This window comes from Antedon mediterranea, chromosome 8 (assembly GCF_964355755.1).
Source record: "Antedon mediterranea chromosome 8, ecAntMedi1.1, whole genome shotgun sequence".
NCBI lineage: Eukaryota > Metazoa > Echinodermata > Crinoidea > Comatulida > Antedonidae > Antedon > Antedon mediterranea.
The window spans coordinates 27424364-27448347 of NC_092677.1; the positions used below are offsets into that span (position 1 = coordinate 27424364).

The 23984-nt window shown below is 34.3% G+C and overlaps 4 protein-coding genes across 5 annotated transcripts; 2 read left to right on the top strand and 2 right to left on the bottom strand.

Moving 5' to 3' along the window:
• Positions 1-57: 57 nt before the first annotated feature.
• Positions 58-14044, bottom strand: LOC140057390 (FACT complex subunit SPT16-like). Its single transcript, XM_072103030.1, has 24 exons — positions 13879-14044; positions 13146-13244; positions 12815-13039; positions 12355-12447; positions 12119-12265; positions 11569-11720; positions 9985-10157; positions 7831-7921; positions 7291-7477; positions 6310-6375; positions 5969-6058; positions 5689-5804; positions 5383-5536; positions 4845-4972; positions 4498-4633; positions 4233-4359; positions 4001-4119; positions 3566-3691; positions 3252-3440; positions 2685-2854; positions 1882-2011; positions 1560-1698; positions 846-917; positions 58-485 (listed from the first exon to the last, which is right to left on the bottom strand). Exons 1-24 carry the CDS (start codon positions 13945-13947, stop codon positions 385-387), a joined length of 3099 nt encoding a protein of 1032 aa, XP_071959131.1. The 5' UTR covers positions 13948-14044; the 3' UTR covers positions 58-384.
• A 78-nt stretch (positions 14045-14122) lies between these two features.
• Positions 14123-16537, top strand: LOC140057392 (p53 and DNA damage-regulated protein 1-like). Its single transcript, XM_072103035.1, has 5 exons — positions 14123-14279; positions 14827-14917; positions 15638-15715; positions 16039-16119; positions 16369-16537. The coding sequence occupies exons 1-5, from the start codon at positions 14196-14198 to the stop codon at positions 16437-16439; spliced, it is 405 nt and encodes a 134-aa protein (XP_071959136.1). The 5' UTR covers positions 14123-14195; the 3' UTR covers positions 16440-16537.
• Positions 16538-16687: 150 nt separating this feature from the next.
• LOC140057391 (probable tubulin polyglutamylase TTLL9) lies at positions 16688-23858 on the bottom strand. 2 transcript variants are annotated; one of them, XM_072103031.1, is made up of 13 exons: positions 23754-23858; positions 23450-23484; positions 23066-23149; positions 22621-22735; positions 21884-22003; positions 19366-19500; positions 18990-19130; positions 18577-18664; positions 18197-18318; positions 17985-18118; positions 17460-17573; positions 17012-17136; positions 16688-16824 (listed from the first exon to the last, which is right to left on the bottom strand). In XM_072103031.1, exons 1-13 carry the CDS (start codon positions 23769-23771, stop codon positions 16754-16756), a joined length of 1302 nt encoding a protein of 433 aa, XP_071959132.1. In that variant the 5' UTR covers positions 23772-23858; the 3' UTR covers positions 16688-16753. The 2 variants fall into 2 exon arrangements, with proteins under 2 accessions (XP_071959132.1, XP_071959133.1); XM_072103032.1 differs by lacking the exon at positions 16688-16824 and having other exon boundaries at positions 17058-17136; positions 17456-17573.
• Positions 19962-21736, top strand: LOC140057013 (uncharacterized). The gene is made up of 5 exons (XM_072102545.1): positions 19962-20039; positions 20334-20393; positions 20954-21028; positions 21229-21393; positions 21703-21736. The coding sequence occupies exons 2-5, from the start codon at positions 20335-20337 to the stop codon at positions 21734-21736; spliced, it is 333 nt and encodes a 110-aa protein (XP_071958646.1). The 5' UTR covers positions 19962-20039; position 20334.
• Positions 23859-23984: the final 126 nt, after the last annotated feature.

The window sequence follows — 23984 nt, forward strand, 5'->3', positions numbered from 1 at the left end:
TGCTGCAAAATATTTTCAGAGATTTTTTAATTTATCATACAAAATGTTACACAGATCCACAATCTAACTGTTTAATAGAAAAACAGAGTTGAATATTCAAATATATTGGACATTGACTAAATATTTACAAGTCTCTTTCCAATTAAAACCATTCCAAAGACCAACACTGACCAATAAGACGATTAAATCAAATTAATCTATGAATTCATAATTTGTGTTTCATATTTTCATAAGAGTGTGCCCGGTCCGGTTTAGAGTTTCCCCGATCCGGTTTAGTTTTTAACCTATAAACCCAACTGTCCCAGGAACATAATTAAGTCTGTATTGACAATGAGTGTATGTTTACTGAATCCCTGAAAGCAGTTGCTCTTATTCATGTTCTTACTATCGTTTCCTCTTTTTTGACGATCCTCCTTGACTTTTCTGTTTCCTTTTACGACTTAGTGTCTGTTCCTCCTCATCTTGTTCTCGTTTTTGTTTATCATCTACAGTAATAATACACAAATTAACTTAATCGATATCGCAAAGAATAACGTTAAATTTACAAAATACAATCCAGATAAAAAAAAAGGTGTATACTAGATTTATACACACTGCAGCCTCTATCCATCTACTGCCCCGACATGAAAGCTCACTATATAAAACGAATAGTAGACTTCACACAGCATTCAAGAACGGAGTTACGTAGCCGAATAGTGTATCTATATGCATGCACAGTTTAATTCTTTGTGTACATTACAGTCTTCTTTCATTAAAACATTTTAATTTTTTTTAAATCTATAGTACACACACTAAAGGTAGTGGTTTTTTAATAGTATTATAATTTTGTATTGTACTCTTCTCACCATGTGCGGCTATTTTCTCCAATTCATCCCAATCCTTCCCGCTCTCTTCACCACTGGACAATTCTTCTTCACCTTAAAAAAACCAAATATAAATTATCAATGACAATTTGCATAGTGCTTAGTATACAGGTGGCATATTATAAATGATATTGGGGACGTATGAGCTCTACCAAAACGGAGCCATAAACCTTCTCTAGCTACATCCCTATATTGTGCAAATATTTGTTTAAAATAAGCAATTGTTACTGCAGTATGAAGTTTCTAATCAGGTTAGGCTGAAGAGAAACCAGACGACTGGAGTGTTGATGTCGGCCATGTTGATGTACTCATCTTTAATCACAATAAAGACCAGTCAAATGAAACAACATGGCCTTGTAACAAAATCAATGACAAATTAAGTACTTTAGCAGTGCTATAAGAAACTTTTTAACATTACACTTGGCATATTCGATTCTTTTGATCCTTTTGTGATCATTGAATCTGTTACTTTTTTATTCAAATGGTATGTTAAATCAAAAAGCTGTTTCCAACCAAATTGATATACTAGTGTGCAATAAGATATAGGTGACATGAATGAGCAGTCAATCTTAAGCTTCTGCCCAAATATGGTAGTGATATGGTCAAATATGGTAGTGATATGACATCATGTTCATATATGGGCACATCACATTTTTTTGTCACATAAAGTTTGATAGTGTAGACAGAGCTTTATACCTGATTCATCGCTCTCTTCAAATTCACTCTCAGCAGATTCTTCATCAAACTCGCTATCAGTTGTTTCTTCACTGTTGTCTTCTACATCTGTCGGCATATAACTATCTTCTCCTTCTTCATCTGAATCATCTTCATCTCCCTAATTTAAAAACAATATCAAAAACTCAAAGATGTATTGTCTCCAAAATGGATGAATAACCAAACATGGAATAAAGAAATAAGTTATTCATTTTCACCAAAAAACCCAACAAAAAACAATGATATCACTTATATAAAGACAGTTACATAAAAGCAGAAAAAGCGAGGACATCTGGACACTTACAGAACTCTCAGGGTCAAGGAAAGTCCAGCCACCATTCTCAAAAAATCCCTCAGGGTCATCGATGATAGTCCGCATAATCTTGGTCCAATTGAGAGATTGCACGCCCTCTGTATACTTGATATCACATGAGCTGAAAGAAGAAAGCAAAATGCGAGTTTAAAAACAGTAACATTTTACAGTATAACAGTGTGTTTACCTTGTAACAAGGTTTGATCTCCCAATTTATTACACTTTTACTTACACGTTTTCATACGCGAACACGAGAAATCTCGGAAGGAAAGCATGGTTGCGCGATATTTGATTTCTATGATTGGTCAGTAAAATACCAGTGCAATACACAAATGCGCAGTAAAAACTCAGAAAATCCCGGAACAAACACAGTCTCTTATCAAAATTGTGTTCACACTATTCAAACCTGGTTACAACTTGTTACATTTTGCAGATGTGAAAAGGGGTATTACTCACGCAAAACTAGTTGAAAGTAACATATCATTTATATAGCGCCTTTACAATGATCAAAGCACTTTATAACAACTGTTCAGTAGTTTGCAGTACACCACATGTTTCCAAAAAGAAATAAATTAAAGTCAAGAATGTCTCAACTTTTCGGTTGTTATGCTACAACCATCTTCTCTAGTAACCAAAAGCAAAACTAGTTTTTAAATAAAACTAGTTAAACTTACTTTAACCAATCTTTAACCTGGTCAACTTACTTTAATCAATCTTTAACCTGCTCAACTTACTTTAACCAATCATTAACCTGCTCAACTTACTTTAACCAATCTTTAACCTGCTCAACTTACTTTAACCAATCTTTAACCTGGTCAAGGAGATTCATAGGAACAGAGTTGACTGTGGCAACTTTTCTTGAATAATCTTTGAAGATGAACACCATGTCAAAGTTCTTAATGTGGAATGAGACACGTTCAAAATGAACCAACTCTACGTCTTCCAACGTAATCACAAATGTCGGCTGTGAAAAAAATAGTAGAAGGCCTCAAAATTGTAGCGCCAGCTTCATGTTTACAAATGTAGAACTCTTTTTTTTAATGACATTTTATAAACAAAATGGTCCGATGTGTAGCCTTAATGCAAGTGCGAAGATATATTAGTTTCGGTATTGGTAGACAATGTCAAAGATGCTCTCCGGATGGAATAGCATCTTAAGATGAGAGTTCGTCATATTCTCATATATTTTTGTTAATTTATAAGTGTATTAATTATTATGTTATTTTGTATGGACCAGAGATTGTAAAAAAAAAAGGTGAAAGAAAGAATGAATATTCAGATAGAACAAAACAGTATCTTAGCAAAATTAAACTTGTATGAATCTTATATGAAAATTATAAAGCAGTATATAAAATACATACCCACTCAATAACACAAAGTAAACAGCTACTAGTAGGCTGCAAGAGGACGGTACTCCGGTGGGGCACACCAAAGAACCCTAAATCCCGGAATGGGGATTCAAATTCCATTTCACCCTTTGAAAGGTTTTCTACCTTCTCTATAAAGTTCTTAAAAGCTGACTTGAGTTTATGTCGCAACTCCCGTTCATGCTGAAAATAAGTGTTTAAAGATTTTTTTTAAAGTTAGGAAACAAGAATCTAATTATACACATTCAAGAATTGAACCTAGATACACGGATAAGTAGGTCGGGCACTTTACCAAAGAACCAACTCACCTGTTCTGACCTGATGTCATCCCTGTCATGAATATTGTGATGTTTTAACAAATCAGTCGTAATTTCTCCCACTTCTGTGTAAAACTGAATGTCAACATGTCGTTTGTTGGCAAACAATATGGCATTCTGTCAGAAGTAAATATTTAGTTTAGAAAATTACACTAAAAAGATGCAAATACAATAAAGATTAAAGATTTATATTGACTAGTAAAGGGGAATAAATTATGACTAAAAACAATAGAATATAAACAAACTATGAATAAAGCTCTGTCTATAATATCAAACTAGTGTGATGTGCCCAAATATGGTGGTGATATACCCAAATATAGTAGTGATATGACATCATCATGTAAATATATGGACACATCACATTTTTTGTCACATAAAGTTTGATAGTGTAGACAGAGCTTAATGAAACTTGTAGAGAATATTCACCTTAAGATGGAAATGCAATAAGATAACCATTTCATTGTCACATGGTTGAAAGATGGCATGCTGAATGTTGTTATACAAAATGTCTACTTTATCGCCACGTACAGACGTGTACCGGAAACCTGAAAAATAGAGTTTTAGATTCATTTACCAAGATACAAAACAAATTACGTTTTTTTAAAAGTTGTTAAGTTTGTAATGCATAAATGTTTAGAATAATAACTAAATAACTCACCATTTGTGTGGGCCTCCAAGGTTCCTTGGATTCTTTTGTGGGTGATGTTTGGTCTAATATAGAGGTCTTTGAGCTTGGGATTTCCGCGGTTCGGATTGATCATTAAAGTGTCTTGTTTTACAATTCCCTAAATTAGACAATGCACAATACAAGTCAAATTTTATTATTTATATATTCATACTTAATCAATCATTTCAGATGTTATACTAAAAAATCTAAATTATAAACCAGAGTAAAACGAAAAGAAGGTTTCATTTTTGGTTACCTCTTTTTCCCTCATTTCTGCTTCCCTTGTTTTGAATTTCTTCTGGACATCTTTGATGAGTCTAAATGCTGTGTTGAGGTTCGCTGCAGGGGCAGACGACTCGCCAGGTGCCTTTGTGTTTGAACTACGATAAGTTCTGAAAACAAAAAAACGAGAATGACAAATTACTACAAGTAAATAAATAATTGCTATAGCATATCAAGAAATGCAATATAACTGATAGCATACCAAGAAATGCTATATAATTGCTATAGCTTACCATGAAATGCTATACAATTCTTATTGCATACCAAGTATATATAATATTTACCTACATGAGTGGCAAGAAAACAATTCAATATACTTACACTTCTTTAACAAAAATTGCGTCTGGATTTGGAAACGTGACTGTATCTAGGCGACCAACTGAGCTGCCAGGATGATGGAAATTGATTCTCAAATATGTGTAGTCTCCCTCAACACTCTGACTAATGTTCTGTTATAAAAGGACAAGTAAAACAGTCACCAGTAACACAAGGTCACCAGTAACACAACGGTCACCAGTAACACAACGGTCACCAGTAACACAACGGTCACCAGTAACACAACAGTGGTCACCAGTAAAACAAAAACGGCCACCAGTAACAAAACGACGGTCACCAGTAACAAAACGACGGTCACCAGTAACAAAACGACGGTCACCAGTAACAAAACGACGGTCACCAGTAACAAAACGACGGTCACCAGTAACAAAACGACGGTCACCAGCAACACGACAATGTTCACCAGCAACACAATGCGGGTCACCAGTAACACGACGGTCACTAATGACACAACAATGGTAACCAGTAACACAACGACGGTCACTAATAACACATACCTCATACTCAAAAATAGTGTACATACCTTTATAGTTGATATATGATACGGTGTAGGGATGGTAAACACTGGTAATATAACCGTCTCATACTTCTTATCAATTGCAATTCGCAAGGCGTGGATGTCTGGATCTTTCGGCATTTGAGCAACATTTTTATAAGATATGTTAGATTTTTTAGCTCTAAAAAACAAAACAAAAAAAGCATTTTTTTTTAGCTAAGAACAAAACTTAAATTGTAACTGTTTAAACTGGTCACCGTGACAATAGTTTTAATGTTGTACGTTGTATTTTACCAAAAGCAATATTCTTATTTTAAATGAGTGATGGCTTACTTGACTTTAGTTTTGTCAGACTTGGCCTGGGCTAATCTTTCTTTGGCTTCGTTGTTCATCTGAGTAGCTAATTCTTTCTGATGTGACTTGCGTTTATCCTCAGTGGATATGTCCGTCTATAAACAAACAAATTAGATTCTAATACAAAATCATTAAATAATATCTAAATATTATAAACTATGGGAATGATTACCTGAAAACAATCTCTGTACTTACTCTAAGTTTACTTTCTAAGACTGCTTTTCTCATGCCCCTACCAAGAAGCAATCTCTATACTTACTCTAAGTTTACTTTCTAAGACTGCTTTTCTCATGCCCCTACCAAGAAGCTGGTCAGGCTGTTCAATCTCTTCTTCTTCATCATCATCTTCCTATAAACAACATTTTAATTATTGTTAATAACAGCATAAAGTAAGTAAACTACATATACATTTAGGCAATACACTGATTATTGGAGTGACCTTAATTAGGGCTAACTCTTTCTGGTACCACCAACAATCTAGGTTTCTTTAGATTAAAAGGTAATTAACTTAATTATATGTATCAAATGACCGACACTGTAACCTCTCCATAAACCTACAACAAATGCAGATATGATGTTAAATCTTTTTAAAAACCTCACCTTCAAGAATATACCAACATGCTTTATCTTCTTTTTCATTTGTGTCAAAACTGTTGCTGGTTGATTCTGAATTAAAAAAAAAACATAAATGTTACAATTCTAATGAAAATGGTTTTATTTTTAACACTTTCACCGCCAGGCATTCAATAAAGGAAGTACCCCTCACCGCCAGCCATTTTAGATAAATTTACCTGTTTTTCAAAGCTCATAGTAAAGGTGTTTGTAATCAGAATAACATGCAATATACACTCAAATAATGAGATAGAAATAAACTTTCCAATGGTACCAAACACTTTATTGAAATAAAACTGTAATACCACATAATTGTACAAAGAACTTGGCTCACTTTTAGCACTTTAGGCTCAATCGGAGAACAAAGCAGAGATAATGAGGTTTTTATAGCCTGGCTGCACCGTCTGTCAGTGTCACGATTCTCAACCTATTCTACAAACTAGCCTAGGCCAGGCTAGCTAAATTATCTCCAATTATTTATTACATTTTATAAACCAGATTTAGGTACAAATATACCTTCATCATCTGGGGATAATAAATACTCATTTTCAGAGTCAGAGTTGGCAAATATTTCTGCAATTGCTTCGTCCGCAGTAAGCACTTTATGTTGTTTACGGATAGGACGCGATGTAGACCAGCTGGGTCAATGGCACTAGGGGTTAATAAAATATCAAAATATTTGCGGTCCAGATCGATTTGGATGTTGAAATTTCTACATGCGGTCCATATATACCTGATCTAACAAATTGTGCAACAAAAAGCCAAAGACGGAAATTTCCGTCTTTGGCGGTCTGGCGCTGGGCATCGAAAGACGGAGATTTCCGTCTTTGGCGGTGAAAGTGTTAATAGTTTTTCATTTATTTGTAAAAAATAAATAAAAATAATAATGGTACTTCTTTAAGTTAAAGTACAAAAACTGTATCAACTACTGAATTTCTTTTGACAATTATTTTAGAAGAAAGTATGTACCTCATTAACCAAAACAGTGTCTCCAATGAACAAAGCATACTTCTTTTCCTGGTCACCCTTTCCTTCTTTTCTTGTCAAATTAGAGAAACCAATGTTAATGTTGAATACCATTCCTTTGCTTGCTTTCAGGTCGGTCTTGGTGTTCAGTACGAGTGAACCTTCACGGAATTCAATACCCATTACAAACCTAACCAGAATAGTAAAAATGTTTTTATGAATAATTATCAACCATTTCAATACAATAATTGGTAATGAATAGTGGGGTCAGTAGCCTGTAACTCATGGTCGGAAATGTAGAGTACCAAACACTGAATAAAATAAAGGAACAATAAATTAACAACAGCAAGTAACTCGCGAATTACAGGATGGAAAAACTATAATGTGTGCTCTGCTCTAATTGGAGGCTTAGGATGCAATGTAGTTAAGTTATATGTGACAACCCTGGTCAGCATTAGATATTGGTGATTGGAAGACAAGCATGTTAATTACAGAGTTAAAGTTCTACTACTAAAATGAATAAAACATGTTTGAATTTATTACCCAATGTTCTTTGTTAAGTTTTTTAATAATTCTGGTTTATTCTTTTTAACATAATCCACAGCAGTGGCATACACAGAGGATAACTTGGTTCCTGAAAAAAAAAAAACATATCACACAAGTGAGTGACATACTAAAATAGCTTCAGGATATACCAGTTGAGTCCAACGGTATGAAAAGTAAAAGAACGCTGCTCTACTACCGGTCTCTCAATTGGGTAGATTTACTTTTTCTTGGTCTGTTTAGCTTGTCGTTACCGATTTGGCAATTTCACCCATACATTATCTACGCTCGCGCTAAGGTCAAATTTTCGTTCGCCAAAATGGCGAAAGGTTTTGAAAAACATTAGCCAAATTGAAAATCCTTTAGCCAAATTTAAAAAACCATAAAAATTCGCAAAAATGTTTATTAAATAAATAATGCATGTATTTGTTTGTTATTTTACTTCTTTTACATTTATATTATTATTATTTATCCCAATGAAGCTGATTTTCGTTACCGCGATTTTAACACGTTCGTGAAATTTCAAAAAGTGACGTGTCTTTGAAGTTAAAAATATACTATTTCTTATGTACCCATGAGAATAAAAATTATATGCCTGGAAAGATCTTGTTTAAGGGATTATTTTTATATATTTTTAATCTATGTTTATTAAATATTTTAATAGAAAACACGAATTAAAAATGAGGTACAAAAGCCGGCGAGCCGAAATCTGCGCGCTAAAAATAACTTTGGAAAACACCTACCCATTTTCGCACCCGATCGCACGAGGTCCATAATAGGTGGTGGAGTAATTTTTGTTGCATGTTATCAGGCTTTAAATACTCTTTATTTTGATATGTAAATCGGTTATTATTATTATGTACATCCGCCTCATATGTCAATTTTAACGATAACAATTTTTTAGCCTTTCTCATTATCAAAATCTGGCTAATTTAGTAATGAATTAAAGCTAATTTATATTTCTGTTTGATAAACCACATCGTTTTATTTGACTTTGCGTGGACCTGGTGCGAAGAAGCCAACAAGACCAACCACTGAAAAAAATAATCCCTACCATAAATATCAGTGTTTACCATTTTCCTTACGGGGGATTCAGTTCTCCGCTTATTACTAAATTACCGTCGCCTAGGTATTAGCGCGTTAATTAATGATTGGATAACCCCCGCACAGTGGACTGTTCCATTTTCTGAACTAGTATTCGCCGCACACGAGGCATGTCGAAAAATGTCGCCTCTCATCATGGAATACTTGCTTCGAAACGTCAATTTTACCGATTTATTAAATTATTTAATAAGTGGAATATTTATCAATCTATTATATAAAACAAGTACGTTAGGAAGAAATGTACCACAGAAATTTAAGAAGCTTTGAATTTGCTATGCAGCGGCCGTAACCCATTCTATGTAGGCGGCCGAAACGCGCTTTGGCCAGGGTTGCCGTTGTAGTATACGTTGTTTCTTAGCTATTCAATTTAAAGCGCAACTTTCGGTTAGAATAATCGAAAGGGAAATAAATTAAACATGTTAACATTATACTATTGAGGTAATTACTTTGTTAAATTTAAAATTCCCCTTTTTAAATAACAGAACAGCCTCGTTTACGGAAGTATTCGTCCACATGTTTCTGTTTACATTTTCTTCTCGAAGTTCATTTTCTACGTCGAAGAATAGGGACTTCCCCTTTTATTCGCTCATCATCACGTCGACGACGACCGGCCACGAACCAATCACATTAACTGTGTGTCATTAAAACGTCATCGAGGCACGTTCTGCGCATGTTTAAACAGAACTAAAAAAATGAACACGGCGATCGTGACGTCGTCACATAAAATGCTGTTGTGGTAAAAAGTGTACCCGAGTCAGAAAGTACCGAAGTGTGGCGAATTCTCGCTCCCATAAGAAGTCACGCCGACCAGGCTAGGCCTAGGCTTGGAAATGTATTTTCGCCAATTTGGCGAACGAGGCAATAATTATTTTCGCCAAATGGAGACTCCAGTCGCCATTGGCGAATTGGCGAGCGGTTAGCGCGAGCCTAGATTATAAATCACTAAATTTTGACATGAACAAATTCCACTTACAAATAAAAATGATATAGTATCATTTTTTTTAAACAATGTGAATTTTCAACAGAGTTGACTTGATCAGTTTTACTCACCATCAACTAAAGTTTTTAAAATCTCTTCTTCCAAGGTCAACAGGAAGTTATAGTTGGATTGTTGTTCATCTGAGGGGTCAACAAACATTGTCCTTACAACATTTGAACAATAAGACTTGTACCGCACTCCCAGGGCACAGATAATTGTACCAAAATGCAATTTGTTTTGATCACTAGAAAAAGAATCAAAATATACAAAAGTGGAAAAGGTATGTAGATGACATTATAACAATAATTCCCAAGGATGCGACACAACCATTATTACAACACTTAAACAAAATCGATGATGACATTAATTTCACTTGCGAAGAAATGTCCTTAACAGACAACTCTATCCCATTCTTGGATATGCTAATTTTAGTTGATGGGGAAGGCAACATCAACACTAAAGTTTTTAGGAAAGCCACCCACACAAATCAATACTTGGACTTTAACTCACATCATCCTCTACAACACAAGTTATCCGTTATCCGCACACTTCTACACAGATGTAACACGATAATCACAAATAATCCAGACAAACAGAACGAAACTGAGATGATACATACTTCACTTAAACAATGCAACTACCCTACATGGACGATTAGAAAGGTACAACGTAACCTAGATAAACAAAAAACGGACAAACAACCCGAAACAGAAGATATAAGAGGGTTGATATCCATCCCATATATTCAAGGCCTGTCAGAGAAAATCAAGAGAACATTTAAAAAATATAACATACGAACATACTTTAAACCATCTAACAAAATTAAAAACTTAATCGTCCGACCGAAAGATAAAGCATGCAAAGAGGATTCCTGTGGTGTCGTCTACAAAGTGGGGTGCACCAACTGTGAGATGGTGTACATTGGGGAAACGGGTAGGGCACTCAAAACCAGAATTAAAGAGCACAAGAAAGATGTTGAGGAAAACACACAGAACATGCAGACGCGTGCATCACGGAAAGTTTCGTCCTCCATTTTACATAAATCAGCAATCACGGACCATATGACCACACACAACCACATACCTAACTGGGATAAGATAGAGATACTACACAAAGAACAAGTTTGGCTTAAACGTAAAATTAAAGAAAGCATCAGCATAAGAAAGCAAAATAAAAATACAAAGATGAATAGAGACGAAGGCGCGCACCAACTATCTCACATTTACGATCAGCTTCTGACGACGACTGGTCCCCTAGGCTACACAACAAAATCATCTAGTGGCTGGAAAGGAGACCAATCGGCGCCATAACGCATCATAGCAACTGAAGAAGTCAAGCTGACAGCTAGACGAAACTGTCTTGCCAACGTAAGTTTTATTGGTTTACTATCAAAGAACTACTTATATTATTATTATACAAAAACAATTTTATTTTTTACTTTCACCCATTCACTACATTATTGTTACTGTATTTAATTTTCCTAAAACCTTGTTAGCACAGATTATCAAACCTTGTTAGCACAGATTATCAAACCTTGTTAGCACAGATTATCAAACATTTTTTAAGCAACAAAGAGTGTGATTGTTCTCACAATTATATGTTAACAAAGTTTACTACAGTTTTTTTTTATAAATTATTTTAATAAATTGTACTACCTGACAACACTAAACTTGAGGTTATAAATTCCTCCACTCTGGATTATTGGGGGGTAGCACATGTCCAAGAAATTGGAGTCAACATTACCCACAATCTTCTTGTTCTCCAACGATGCTTCAATGTTTTCTGCCATTTTGTTGTGTCTTATTTTCTAAAAAGATTTTTAACATGGATTTCACTGGAAGTTGACATGTAAATTTAAAGCTGTGCATATTTAAAGGGACATTTTTGTACAAAATTAAGCTCCTTGAAAATTTGAGGAGAGCTGTGCGCACTCTCTTTAAAAGAAGGTCCGTCTATATGATTCTGTATATATTGTACATTTTCTTGTTAAGGTTATGCGATGGTTGGGTGATTTAAGCTGTCTACACTATCACACTTTATGTGACAAAGAAATGTGATGTGCCCATATATGGACATGATGTCATATCACAACTATATTTGGGCACATCCAACTTTTTTTTGTCAAACTAGCTTGATAGTGTAGACAGAGCTTAAAGCTGACATACTAAAGGTGTAGTACAAATCCCTGCCACATTAAGTACTCACTTTATCAGCATCAACAACCTCCATTAACTCTTCCTTAAATTGTTTGTTAAACACATCACACGTTGTCTGACAAGCTTTCTTTATCAAGTCTATTTCTTTCTCTTCTTTAACAGCCATTACCTTGGCAACGGCAGAACTGATGTCAACCTAAACAAATATAATAGGGTAAACATAATACAACAAACTGTGTGTAGCAGTTGTCTTCTTTATTACAAATTAACAATAATTTTTCTTACCTTCTCAAATTCAGAATCTGCCAGAGCTTTCCGCCAACCATCCATGAAATCACCGGGAAAGTTGTCCTTCCTAAACACACCAATTGTTTTGCCCTTATTAGGAGAAAGAAACAATGTCAATGGCATAATGCTTAAGAGATGGGTGAATTATATTTCTTAATTAGTAGTAAAATTGGTCATGCTTTTTCTGTGAAGAGTAATAGGTTTAATATTGGCAATACACCAGCTGTTATTTTAAAGTTATTAATACAGTATTATTCAAACAGGACTGAACGAGAACCCAATTTAAAATTAAGTATACTTGGAGAAAATTATTATTTCTATCCAAGTATACTTCATTCAAAATTGCAAATTGTGTGACAGGAAATATTTTACAGACATTTGAGGGTCAAAGGTCTTGAAAATATCTGGTGTAACATTTGAAACTGAAGGGAGCGCATTTCCTCAAACTATAACTTACCTCTTTGCTATCTTTAATGGCTTCAATCAGCTTAGCAAAATTAGCTTTGTTACCGTCACTCTTATCTCGTGTGAACAGTGTGATAGCCGGTACGCCCTCCTGGTTCTCCTTCTCCGACGCAACCTGCTTCAGAAACTCAACTTTCTTTTTACTTGCTAAGAAGTAGATGTTGTTCTCGCATAACACCATTACAGTGTCCGTCAACTCATAACCAAAAAGCCACGTCTAAAGAAAAAGAATAGAATTACATAAGTCTGCATTAAAATGGTCCTGTTTAATTAATCAACAAATTGATTGAAATTGACTAAATGATTGTACTGGTGTGAATTACCTGTAAAGCTGTTGATTTGGCATACACAGTTTCCTCGTCGACGCCGACAGCCGTGACAAGTGCATCAGCTTTACCCAGACCATTTCCACCATCACCATTCTAAAGATCATAAAAGATTAAGAATATTAAAAGTTCTATACCATCAATAAGAATTTGGCAGAGCTGATTTTATCAGATGGGCCAGTTTTGGCAGTCAAATTTGGTTCCTCCGCACCAGTTTTTCCAGTCAAATAGGTCAACCAATATTCATAATTGAGTATTTTTTATGTTGTATAATTTTATATAATACAAATCATGCATTATAAAAATATAAATTAAAAAATATAGTTTTTTTGTACTTAACTTAATTTGAATATGTAAATTTAAACATGAATAAATGACCTCGAGCCAGGTCATTCACTTTTATATAACTAATATAACCTTTGACATGAATGATGTATAATTTGATAATTTTGCAAGAAACATCATTTTATATAGCTTACCCAATATATTTTTATTTTCAATTAAAAAAAAACAAATTATATGAAATTTCGAGTTTAGTGAAAAGGGGTTATGGAACTTTGTTTAAATCCAGCACACACAGAACGACCTAGCTAGCACGCATGTCACACAAGTCCAGGTAGCTCGCGCGCTCGAGTCCAAGCACCCACAAAAAGTCAAAGAAATCAAAATACATCATATTAATAAGCCTACATGTTTAGGCTTAAACTTTCGAACCAAATTTACGACTTACTTTCCAGGCCTGATACAACGAAGTCATGCGTCGACAAAACGCATCCTTATCTACAGAGATCCCTGCCATTTTGCGACTAAATCACAGCGCAAAATTGTGAGGAAAAATGAATTTCTTTGACGATAAAGGAATCTGATCCTTGTAGTAAAATGGCGCGAGACTCCACCACACTCTCACGTTTAAATAGCTATGCCGCCCTCTGTTGGCAAACGCAAAGTTTGTGGTTTTTTAATAGATCACACGCCATGATGAGAGGTGGTCATTGTTTTATTTTGAGGGGTAACATATTAAATTAAGGGGTATTTTTATAACAAAAAATGGCATTCGATACACAGACAGTAATTAGACATTTTAGTGAGTTGGAGGAATTGGCTGAAGATATACTGAGCGATAAGCACCAGGTACTTGTGTACACTGACTGAGTAGTCTTACTTGGAGTTAGATCTTATTCCTAAAGATTGATGTTGCATGATGTACTGTACAGTATTACAAATATGGAAAAATTATTGTAGTACAGCATTATAATAATATTACTCTGGTATTCATCAGTTCATACAGCCAAGCTAATGATGGACAGGGGTATTAAGTAATCAGGCAATCAACGGCATAAATCCTCCAGTGGGGAATACATTATTGAGGGTATTTAATTCAGGTCGACCACCTTAACATCCTAACTGAAGGACGAAGCAATACAAGTATTAAAATTGAGCATCTTGCATAAGAAATGATCCCCCGAAACTGCTACTGGATCATTGCTGGTTCTATTCCCAATGGGCAATGATGTATTGAGGGTAAACATTCTCCTGGTTTAGTGCACCTAAGGGGCTCTTCTTCAATGCTGGGTTTTTTTCTTGGGTCTTGTTGCGGGGGGATCTTGGTTTAACAAGTGAGCGCTCATAGCTGTTACGCCACTGAATATGATGTAGTGTTGACTTCTTTGAAATATAGGTTGTTGAGCTGGACAAGAAACGGAACAAGAACAGGGAAGCCATTAGAGCATTAAGTAATATAAAAATTGAAAACAGCAAAACCAAGAAAGGTAATAGAGATGAGTGAAATGAGATGAGTGAAATGAGATGAGTGAAATGAGACGAGTGAAATGAGACGAGTGAAATGAGACGAGTGAAATGAGACGAGTGAAATGAGACGAGTGAAATGAGACGAGTGAAATGAGACGAGTGAAATGAGACGAGTGAAATGAGACGAGTGAAATGAGACGAGTGAAATGAGACGAGTGAAATGAGACGAGTGAAATGAGACGAGTGAAATGAGACGAGTGAAATGAGACGAGTGAAATGAGACGAGTGAAATGAGACGAGTGAAATGAGACGAGTGAAATGAGACGAGTGAAATGAGACGAGTGAAATGAGACGAGTGAAATGAGACGAGTGAAATGTAGCAAATTATTATTATGACTTCACTTTAAGCTCAAGCTGTCTACACTATCAAAATTATGTGGCAAAAGAAAGTGATGTACCCATATATGGACACGATGATGTCATATCACTACCATATTTGGGCACACCACACTTTTTTTACCACTAGTTTGATAGTGTAAACAGAGCTTTAGACAAGTCAAATTTGAAGTTATGTATTTTATAAATACATTTATTCTAAATTTTCCTAAATGTTCTCCAACTTGTGTTAGTAGGTCTAGAAGGAGTGCAACAACATATCTAGAAGAGGTCCTGGAATGCAAAACTTGTCAGTAAATGCTAAAGAAATATATTTACACTCTTTTTTATCTTGTTTTGTTTAGAGAAGAATGTATGGGTTTGCTTTGGTAATATGTTTCTTAAAATGCCTGTAGCAGCGACACAGCAAGTACTTATTGAGGGTAAGCATTACGTTTATTATCTCCACAATATCCCTTTGAGACCATAGGCGGATCTAAGGGATACTTTGCCCCAGACAGCCTGAGTTTTGGACATTGCAATTTCAAACCATTAAGTTTATTATCTCCACAGTATGATTATTGTATTATAAGCAAGTGTAGAAGAAGAATCATCACCCCTCAATTTTGGGCATCGCAATGTAAAAGATATGTTCATCTGCCATCCACAATCAAAAGCTTGCCAGACTATCTTGAAGCCAAATTCAACATTTCTTTGATATTCTCCCCCATTGACACATTTTTTATCACCATTTTCTTTTATTCAGATCAAAAACAACTTGATGCAGGGATAGATGAACTTCGAAATGGGATGAAACCAAAGGTTGCCAGGCTGAGAGATATGGAAGGTAGTATTAAAACAGCTTTGTTACAACCTTTTGATTTTATAAATTTTATTTATAGTCTTTGTGATGTGAGGCCCCTGGTTTAGGGACCCCAAGTGGCCCTCCAACGCTGGAGGCTTCGTAGTTTTTAGCTTTTTTCGACATATTTTAATGCCTGTTTTTTCCTCTGGTCCATCCATAAGCTCCGAGACCCCTGGCCAATTATGCCATTGTGTTACTGATTTTATACTATCTCTTTTGCTTTATTTTTAGGAGAAAACGAAGCAAAAGGATTTGATTTACAGTCACTTAGTAAAGAAGATCTGAAAACGGTTTACAGTTGATAGGTATGAATGGCGGCATGTTGGAGAGTAGTCAAGACAGATACTGGGTTTTAAACAAACAAAATGCAATCGATGTCTTTTTATTAAAATATCTATCAACAGAAGAATTTATATTAAATGTTTACAAAATATTTACATTCTATTCAAAGTAGTCTTGTGTGACTAAACAAAATGGAAATGTTGGTGCGGGTCCAGTATTTGTGTCCGTATATGTGTACAAGACCATTATAGGAGCAACGTTGTTATTGATGTGATTCGGCTGTCAATAAATCAATATCAATCATGGAGAGAATAATGATTTTTGGTGAAGCTCTTCAATTCTTCTTTGTGACTGCTAACTGTTTCTTCAACTCTTTAAGTTGGGTTTTTCTGTCATTGTGACAACCTACAAGAAATTGTATAACATTTGATTAAAAAAAAAAAGACTATCTTGGGATTTCCCCATAAAGTAATGTTTGGCTTGATCTGTACCTGCATGGATTCCTTTGCATTGAAAACTTTAGTGCATAAAAAGTACTCAAAATTTATCCGAAAATAATTTTCATGACAAACAATTAAAAAAAGAGCATTACCTAAGAATGTGTTTGTAGAGTACGTGGGTGGGTCAATACAATCTGCTCCTCCATCATCTGCAAACACTGGACCATCATTCCACATCAGATCAAAACCACCAATACGCTTTTCCTTGCCTGTTAATCTAATATAATTGGAAGAGACTTGTGGTCAACAATGATGGTCGGGTAAACATAGGGTCAGTAAAAACGAAGGTCAGGCAACCATAGGGTAACAGCATTGCAAAGCCTAATTTCGTGAGAATCGAAAGGGATTTGGATGGTCGAAACATGAGTACGTACTGTAAGTGTATAAGCTGAGGCATTCAATTCACACAAATAAATTCGGCTAATAGAAAATCAGCTTTAAATGTTCAAATTATATTTCTAAGTCTATAATTTGTATTTAAATGTGTGTACTGTGAAAAATCGATATTGAATAAAAGTAAAATAAATTGAAAGTACCTACTTATTTTCCTGATCCACAATGCATATTACGTCTTCTAACAGGCCATACTTAAGTTCATAATCTTGTTGGTTACTTGCCGTTAGCGATGGTGATGCATTAATTTCAATCAGCCATCTAAAAAAATGTTAGAGGCATTTAGTTATTTTTCAAGAACTAAATTCTTGTTGCCTTATCCTTTGAATGGACAGTTTAGCCGTCAGATGTATTAAAATTGTTTTTTGTTTTTTTCTTTCTTTATTTCCATTCACATAAACATACATAAATAATCATTACAAAACAAAAGAATGGAAAATGAATGAAAATTAACTTTGTATGTGAAATATTTGAAAGGAGTACAGCCAACTGGAAAGTCTAGAATTTGCTTTTATAATGCATTTACTAAAAGTATAATATAATATACTGTTAGGGGCGAATACAGAGTTTTTTAGACAGGGGAGCGTTAGTAGTTTATAATTTCATTTTAGCCATATTTCAACCTAGCCTGTGTGAGCTAATTGTATGGTCCCTTGTTTTAATTTGACTTACGGTTTAAGATCGACATCTAATAATACATCATACCCGTACATCTCAAAGCAGTGTTTGTCGTTTATCATAACTTTCTTTACACTTTGCAATGAAAGTATAAATATATCGTTCATCAGCAGAAACATTTTCTCAACCTAAAAAAAAGTAATTTCATATAAGTTGAATAATCGTATAATGAGAACAAGTTTACAGAAAAAGGTTGCAGTTCTCACCGCCTCTATTCCATATCTAGCTGTTAAATATTGTCTAAGTTGCTGCATTGACCACTTGCAACCCTTCTCAGGGTCATAATCGGGCGCTGTCTTCTGAACTGCAACATTTGTCAAATGAACATCTACAAACATTATAGATAAGGATAAATTACTGTACTGTATATGTGTTGTCTACAATTCAATTTATTACGTATTTTACAATACAAACAACAACACATACACATCACATGCTAGACCTGGGGGACTCCTACAGCGAACTCAACGCTTTCAATGGGACGTCCCAGCCTGCAGTGGTCTACAAATATGACACTTTACCAGACTACATGCCTACCTAGTAACACATTAATTCTGCATTCTAGGAAGAACCTTTTAAAGGATACATGTGTCATCAATGGATTCTAATGAGAATCTTGTATTAGAAAACCTGGCAAACCCACTTCTGTAGAGCCATGCCTTCAAAGGTACATACTGTAAATAAAGTACATAACACACTGGGTTAACATCAATAAACTAAGGCTCTGTCTACACTATCAAATTTTATTTGACAAAAACAGTGATGTGTCCATATATGGATATGATGACATCATTTTAATAATAATAACTTTATTAAAAAAACAAAAAAAAGAACAAACAATTTAAAGTAAATGTTACTACCATATTTGGGCACATTACACTAGTTTGATAGTGTAGACAGAGCTTTAGCATGACAAGCTGTACAACATCTGAGGTGTATGTTGGAATATCAGATTTAAAGATTCAGTTTACACAGGTCATTTAAACAGAATACGCTTACCGACGTCACTAAAACATAGATCCGTATGTCAAACTTCCTTCCACCAATCAGATATGGCCGTTCAATATAGCGAGAGACGATGTACGTCTCCGGTGGTTCCTTGTCGTCGACTTTATCATCTCTTGTACGATAAACATCACTCTAAGAAGCATTAATGATGTTTAATATTGTACCTTTAAGAAATATTAATTACTGTACACAATTTTATGGTTTAATCTTCTCCAAAGTATACGTATGGATGACAGATTTGAGGCTTATATCAACATGCCGCACAAAAACATGCCATACATGGCATCATAGGAAATTGGTCGCTGGTTTTAGATAAATTTCAATGACGCACAAGTTGCAAAAAACAGGACATATGACGTTTTCTTACCTTCTTCCAGTCTGTTATATCTTTGAGTTTTCTGAATAAAAATATACCTTTTCCCTGTGATTTTGCGATTGGTTTCATTATCCATATTGAACCTGGTAATTTCTTAAACTCATCGACAAACATGTGATATTCCGACTGAAATAAACATAAATGCTTAGAAACATTTGGCCGAATGAGATTAAATAAAACAAGTTATACACACAACAAAAGGGCATCAGAGGGCATATCAAGTCACTTGTTTAAATTGTATAGTATTGATTATTAATACTATTGTTGCATAACAATAACAAGTTTGATAAAGAATAAAAAACTTATCAGGCAGAACACACATTTTTGTGAACTATTCATAAACAAATTATCATTTACATGAGTTTCAATAATAATAACAATGATATTACAACTTATGACCTATGACCTACCACGTACAATAGAAGAATTTCAAAATTACAATTTTGGCCCTGCATGGTTCACCTTGTCACCGGAAGACTATTCTAATTTAAAATAGAATAGTCTTCCGTTGGCTAACAGCAGCACGTCCAAATCAGGCGACGAGTGTCGGAGTCTACTTATTCACCAATAGAGGACGCGTGCTATACATGACATTGCAAACTTATTGCTTCATTCTTTCCGTGTGTTTGTTGGTATAAAGAATTGATTCTGAACACACATTAAAGGTGAGAATCATTATTTAACAATAAAAAAAAGTTATGTCGTTGTTGTATTATACCATGAACCTATTATAGGTCCATGATTATATTATTATTATAGATTATATTTATGAAGTCTAGCAGCAGGCCTAAACAAAACCATGAAGCAAATGCAGCCTAGCGAAGTAGATTAAGTAGATCTATATACAAATACAATACAGTAATAATAGGCAATCAATCTGGAGTCACAAACATTAGGATTAGTAATATAATATTATATATACTGTATTAATTTTGCATATTTTTGCTTTTTGCGAGTAGAATGTCATTGGTGCGGAAGATTTTGGGAGTTCCAACGACTCAACTGGCTAGAGCTACAAGGTATAGCATCCACAAAATTAATTCATTATTTTTTATTAATTAAAACAATTAAAAAACAAATTCAGATAATGACAATTATTATACCAAGGACCTATTATAGGTCCATGATTATTATACTATAGTTAGGATTATATTTAGGAAGTCTAGCAGCAGGCCTAAACAAGACCATGAAGCAAATGCAGCCTAGCGTAGTAGATTAAGTAGATCTATATACAAATACAGTAATAATAGACAATCAATCTGGAGTCACAAACATTAGGATTAGTAATATAATATTACATATACTCTATTCATTTTCCTGCTAACAATTATGTATTGCATGTTTTTGCTTCACAAATAGAATACCATTTTCAAAGATTCTGAGAACTGATTACTTAATTAGTCAAACCCTAACCCTAACCCTAACCCTAACCCTAACTGGTTAGAAGTTATAGGATCCACACATTATTATTTTTATTAAATTGAAACAATTAATAAACAAAATTCAGATAATGACAGTATAAGTTCATTTGGAGGAAATCAGATTAATCTATAAATGATTTTATATTTTTTTATACTAGACAAACACAGAAACCAGCAATCAAATTTAAGGGTGAACAAGTTGCAGAAAAGTCAGCGACGCACCGGGATAGAAGGTATAGCATCCACACATTATTATTTTTATTAATTGAAACAATTAAAACAAAATTCAGATAATGACGGTATAAGTCCATTTGGAGGAAATCAGATTAATCTTTAATGATTTATTATTTTTATATTTTAATGTATCTTTTTTGTACCATTTGGAGGAAATCAGATATTTAATCTAAAACTTATTTTCATATTTACATTCAAGGTGCTTCCCAAAAACTTGGAAAGGTTTTCCCAATGTATACATTTTCAACAATGGATGGAATTGGAAGAAGTACTTTGACCCGAAGTTTTATGAAGAAATCTTAGCAGCCAACAAACACTGGCCGAAGCCTTATGAAAATAAGGATGATATTGAAGCTTATGATTTGTTCAACATTTTTGAAACAGAAAATTTTAAAATTAATTTAGATGAATTATATGAAAAATTAAAATTAGATCAAGGAAATTCTATTGATATTGAATTTTATGAAATAAAAAAAAAAAATGTATATTGCAATCAATATAAACCCCAGTTTTATCTTATTAATAATATACAAAAACATTTAAATCTAAATTAATTTGAATATATTTTTTTCTAAAATTATACTTTTAAAACAAAATGTTGTTATTATTTTGTTTGTCAATAAAAGGTAATTTATATTTTTATATATATTTGATTTTTTTAAATTACAAAAAGAGGGGAATATTCAACATCATGGTTAGGGCTGTAGCCAGCATGAGGCAGACAAAGCTTACTTTGTGAACAAACAATTGGTTATTGGAAATTGATTAAATTGGTACAGTTGGCAGGAATTACTTAAGTTAGAAGCTATCACAACGCTAATGAATTATAAAAACAACAAATCAAGCAGACTTACTGGAAGTTCAAAGGTCGTAGGAAAGAAGTCACATTTTGCAGCCTCTAACTTCCCTACTTCTCTGTCAAGCTGTTTTCTGTAACGTTTCAGATTTTTCACCATCAGGTTCTTCCTAGTAAGCTGAAATGATAAATTGTGACAACCACACAAACAATAGTGAGAGTTTCTTGTTTCTAAAGTGGTTTTCATGTCGGTTTAGACACTGAACACTGTCCTGAACGTTCTATGGAAATATTTAGGTTCACAACAAAAGTGGAGCTGTAGCTTGGTGGTTAATGTGCCTGCCTTCCAATCCCAATGTTTGGGGTTCAATCCTGACCTAGTTCCAGGGTTGTAACTCACGACTATTTCAACTCCACTCCCTAAGCCTCAAATGAGACTTATGTGTTTATAAACACAATAAATTATAAAATAGTTAATCCATCCTGTAATTGACGAATTTTAAAAAAATGTTTTGATGATTAAATGCGTTATTGCTCTGTTGCTTTGAGGGTCACATCATGCAGTCAAAAGATCACACAAGGACAAATCCTCTCTGTGGGGCAAATCATGATTCAAACTACATCATAATCAAGAATAATATAGGTTTGCATCAACTAGTATAGGTCAGTGATGTTACGATTTAATGTCGGCAAGCGTAGAGGTAAAATGTTAGGACTGAACTTATTCGTTCTCAGAATAATGCGACCCTTCTTCTCACAAGTAAAATTTAAACTGATAAATCAATAAAGTCTGACCTCATAATGGTTCCTAAAGTGATTGATACGAACATGTTCATCCATGTAACACTGATCAAAATACTCTTTCATCCAGTTGCGATCAGCCCAGAAAAAATCAAAGTCGGTTTCGTCTCTGTAAAATAAATAAAATAATTAATAATCTTTAAAATAATGTTTAAAAAATCACAATATTCACAAATTTTGAAGGAAATGAATATCTGGGTGCTTACAATATTTGTTGGGCTCTTGGGAGGCACAGTATTGCAAAGATTACTACTACAGGCACACAGTAGAAATAATCTGTCTACAATATCAAACTAGATGGACAAAAAAAGTGTGATGTGCCCAAATATGGTAGTGATGTGACATCATCATGTCCATATATGGATAAGTTTGATAGTGTAGACAGAGCTTTAGAGGAGCTCTTCATATCACTGTTGTACTGCATAAATAATGTATTTACTCTTTTGCCTCGATCCAACCTTTCGCACGTAAAACATCCAGGATAACATTCTGCATAGAACACTTGAATTTTATTGTACGATCTCTGCAAAAAAACAAAAATCTGAATTAGTGCGCCCTTGCCATTTACATAGGCCTATAGACATAACTAGGCCTAGACATGAACTACGTTTAGAGAGGGATATTTTTGTCATGTATGGTAGCTGCAATGAATGGTGGCTTTTGTATTTCCAGTTGTAGGTAAAATATTCAAAATACAAACAAATACACAATTTTGAATATTATTATTAATATTATAATTATTGATTGAATGATGAACAACAACAAACAATGAATGAAGAGTATTAATTATTACTATATTAATTAAATTTAAAGTTAGACTCACCCAATTCCTCGTTTCCAGTTTTGTTTATTATTGTACTGTTAAGAAAACAAACAAGATAATCGTTAGTTTTAGCAGATCTGATAATCTCTAGGCCCCATATTAGTACTGTATGGGCTGTGTCACACAAAAACACTACACAGGCGTCCCGTTGCCAGGCAATATATGTATTGATGGCGGCCCTCTAGGCCGCCTAGGCCTAGCCTAGGATAGGATAGTAAGGGATTCCCAGTAATAAGTAGGCTAGCTAAGCTGGGCCTACCCTCTTTCGGATTTATTGAATAAATAATGAGAGGATTATAATAACCTTGCTAACTTTATTCATTATTTAAAATTAACGTATTCTAGGCCTATCTGTTACATATTCTACAAATGTTGATTGATTTTGCACCCGCGGGCTGACTATTATCACCTAACAAGTATGGCACGCCTAATGAGCCACAAAGTTGGGTCAGGCATGGAGGTATTTTAGGCTCCCTCACAACCCCCTCTGGAGAACCATTAAAAAAAAATTATCAAAAAAGATCCGCCATAGACT

Coding starts and splice junctions, on each gene's coding strand:
- LOC140057390 (XM_072103030.1), bottom strand. CDS start 13,947: ATGGCAGGGATCTCTGTAGATAAGGATGCGTTTTGTCGACGCATGACT. Junction 13,040..13,145: donor CCAAATCAACAGCTTTACAG/GTAATTCACACC, acceptor CTTTTTCTTTAG/ACGTGGCTTTTTGGTTATGA. Junction 486..845: donor GGAGAAAATAGCCGCACATG/GTGAGAAGAGTA, acceptor TTATTACTGTAG/ATGATAAACAAAAACGAGAA.
- LOC140057392 (XM_072103035.1), top strand. CDS start 14,196: ATGGCATTCGATACACAGACAGTAATTAGACATTTTAGTGAGTTGGAG. Junction 14,918..15,637: donor AAACAGCAAAACCAAGAAAG/GTAATAGAGATG, acceptor TGTTTTGTTTAG/AGAAGAATGTATGGGTTTGC. Junction 15,716..16,038: donor ACAGCAAGTACTTATTGAGG/GTAAGCATTACG, acceptor TCTTTTATTCAG/ATCAAAAACAACTTGATGCA.
- LOC140057013 (XM_072102545.1), top strand. CDS start 20,335: ATGTCATTGGTGCGGAAGATTTTGGGAGTTCCAACGACTCAACTGGCT. Junction 21,029..21,228: donor GCGACGCACCGGGATAGAAG/GTATAGCATCCA, acceptor TTTACATTCAAG/GTGCTTCCCAAAAACTTGGA. Junction 21,394..21,702: donor GATATTGAAGCTTATGATTT/GTTCAACATTTT, acceptor AATTACAAAAAG/AGGGGAATATTCAACATCAT.
- LOC140057391 (XM_072103031.1), bottom strand. Junction 22,736..23,065: donor GGTTGGATCGAGGCAAAAGA/GTAAATACATTA, acceptor TTTATTTTACAG/AGACGAAACCGACTTTGATT. Junction 18,665..18,989: donor TCTATGTTTTAGTGACGTCG/GTAAGCGTATTC, acceptor CTTTATTTACAG/TATGTACCTTTGAAGGCATG.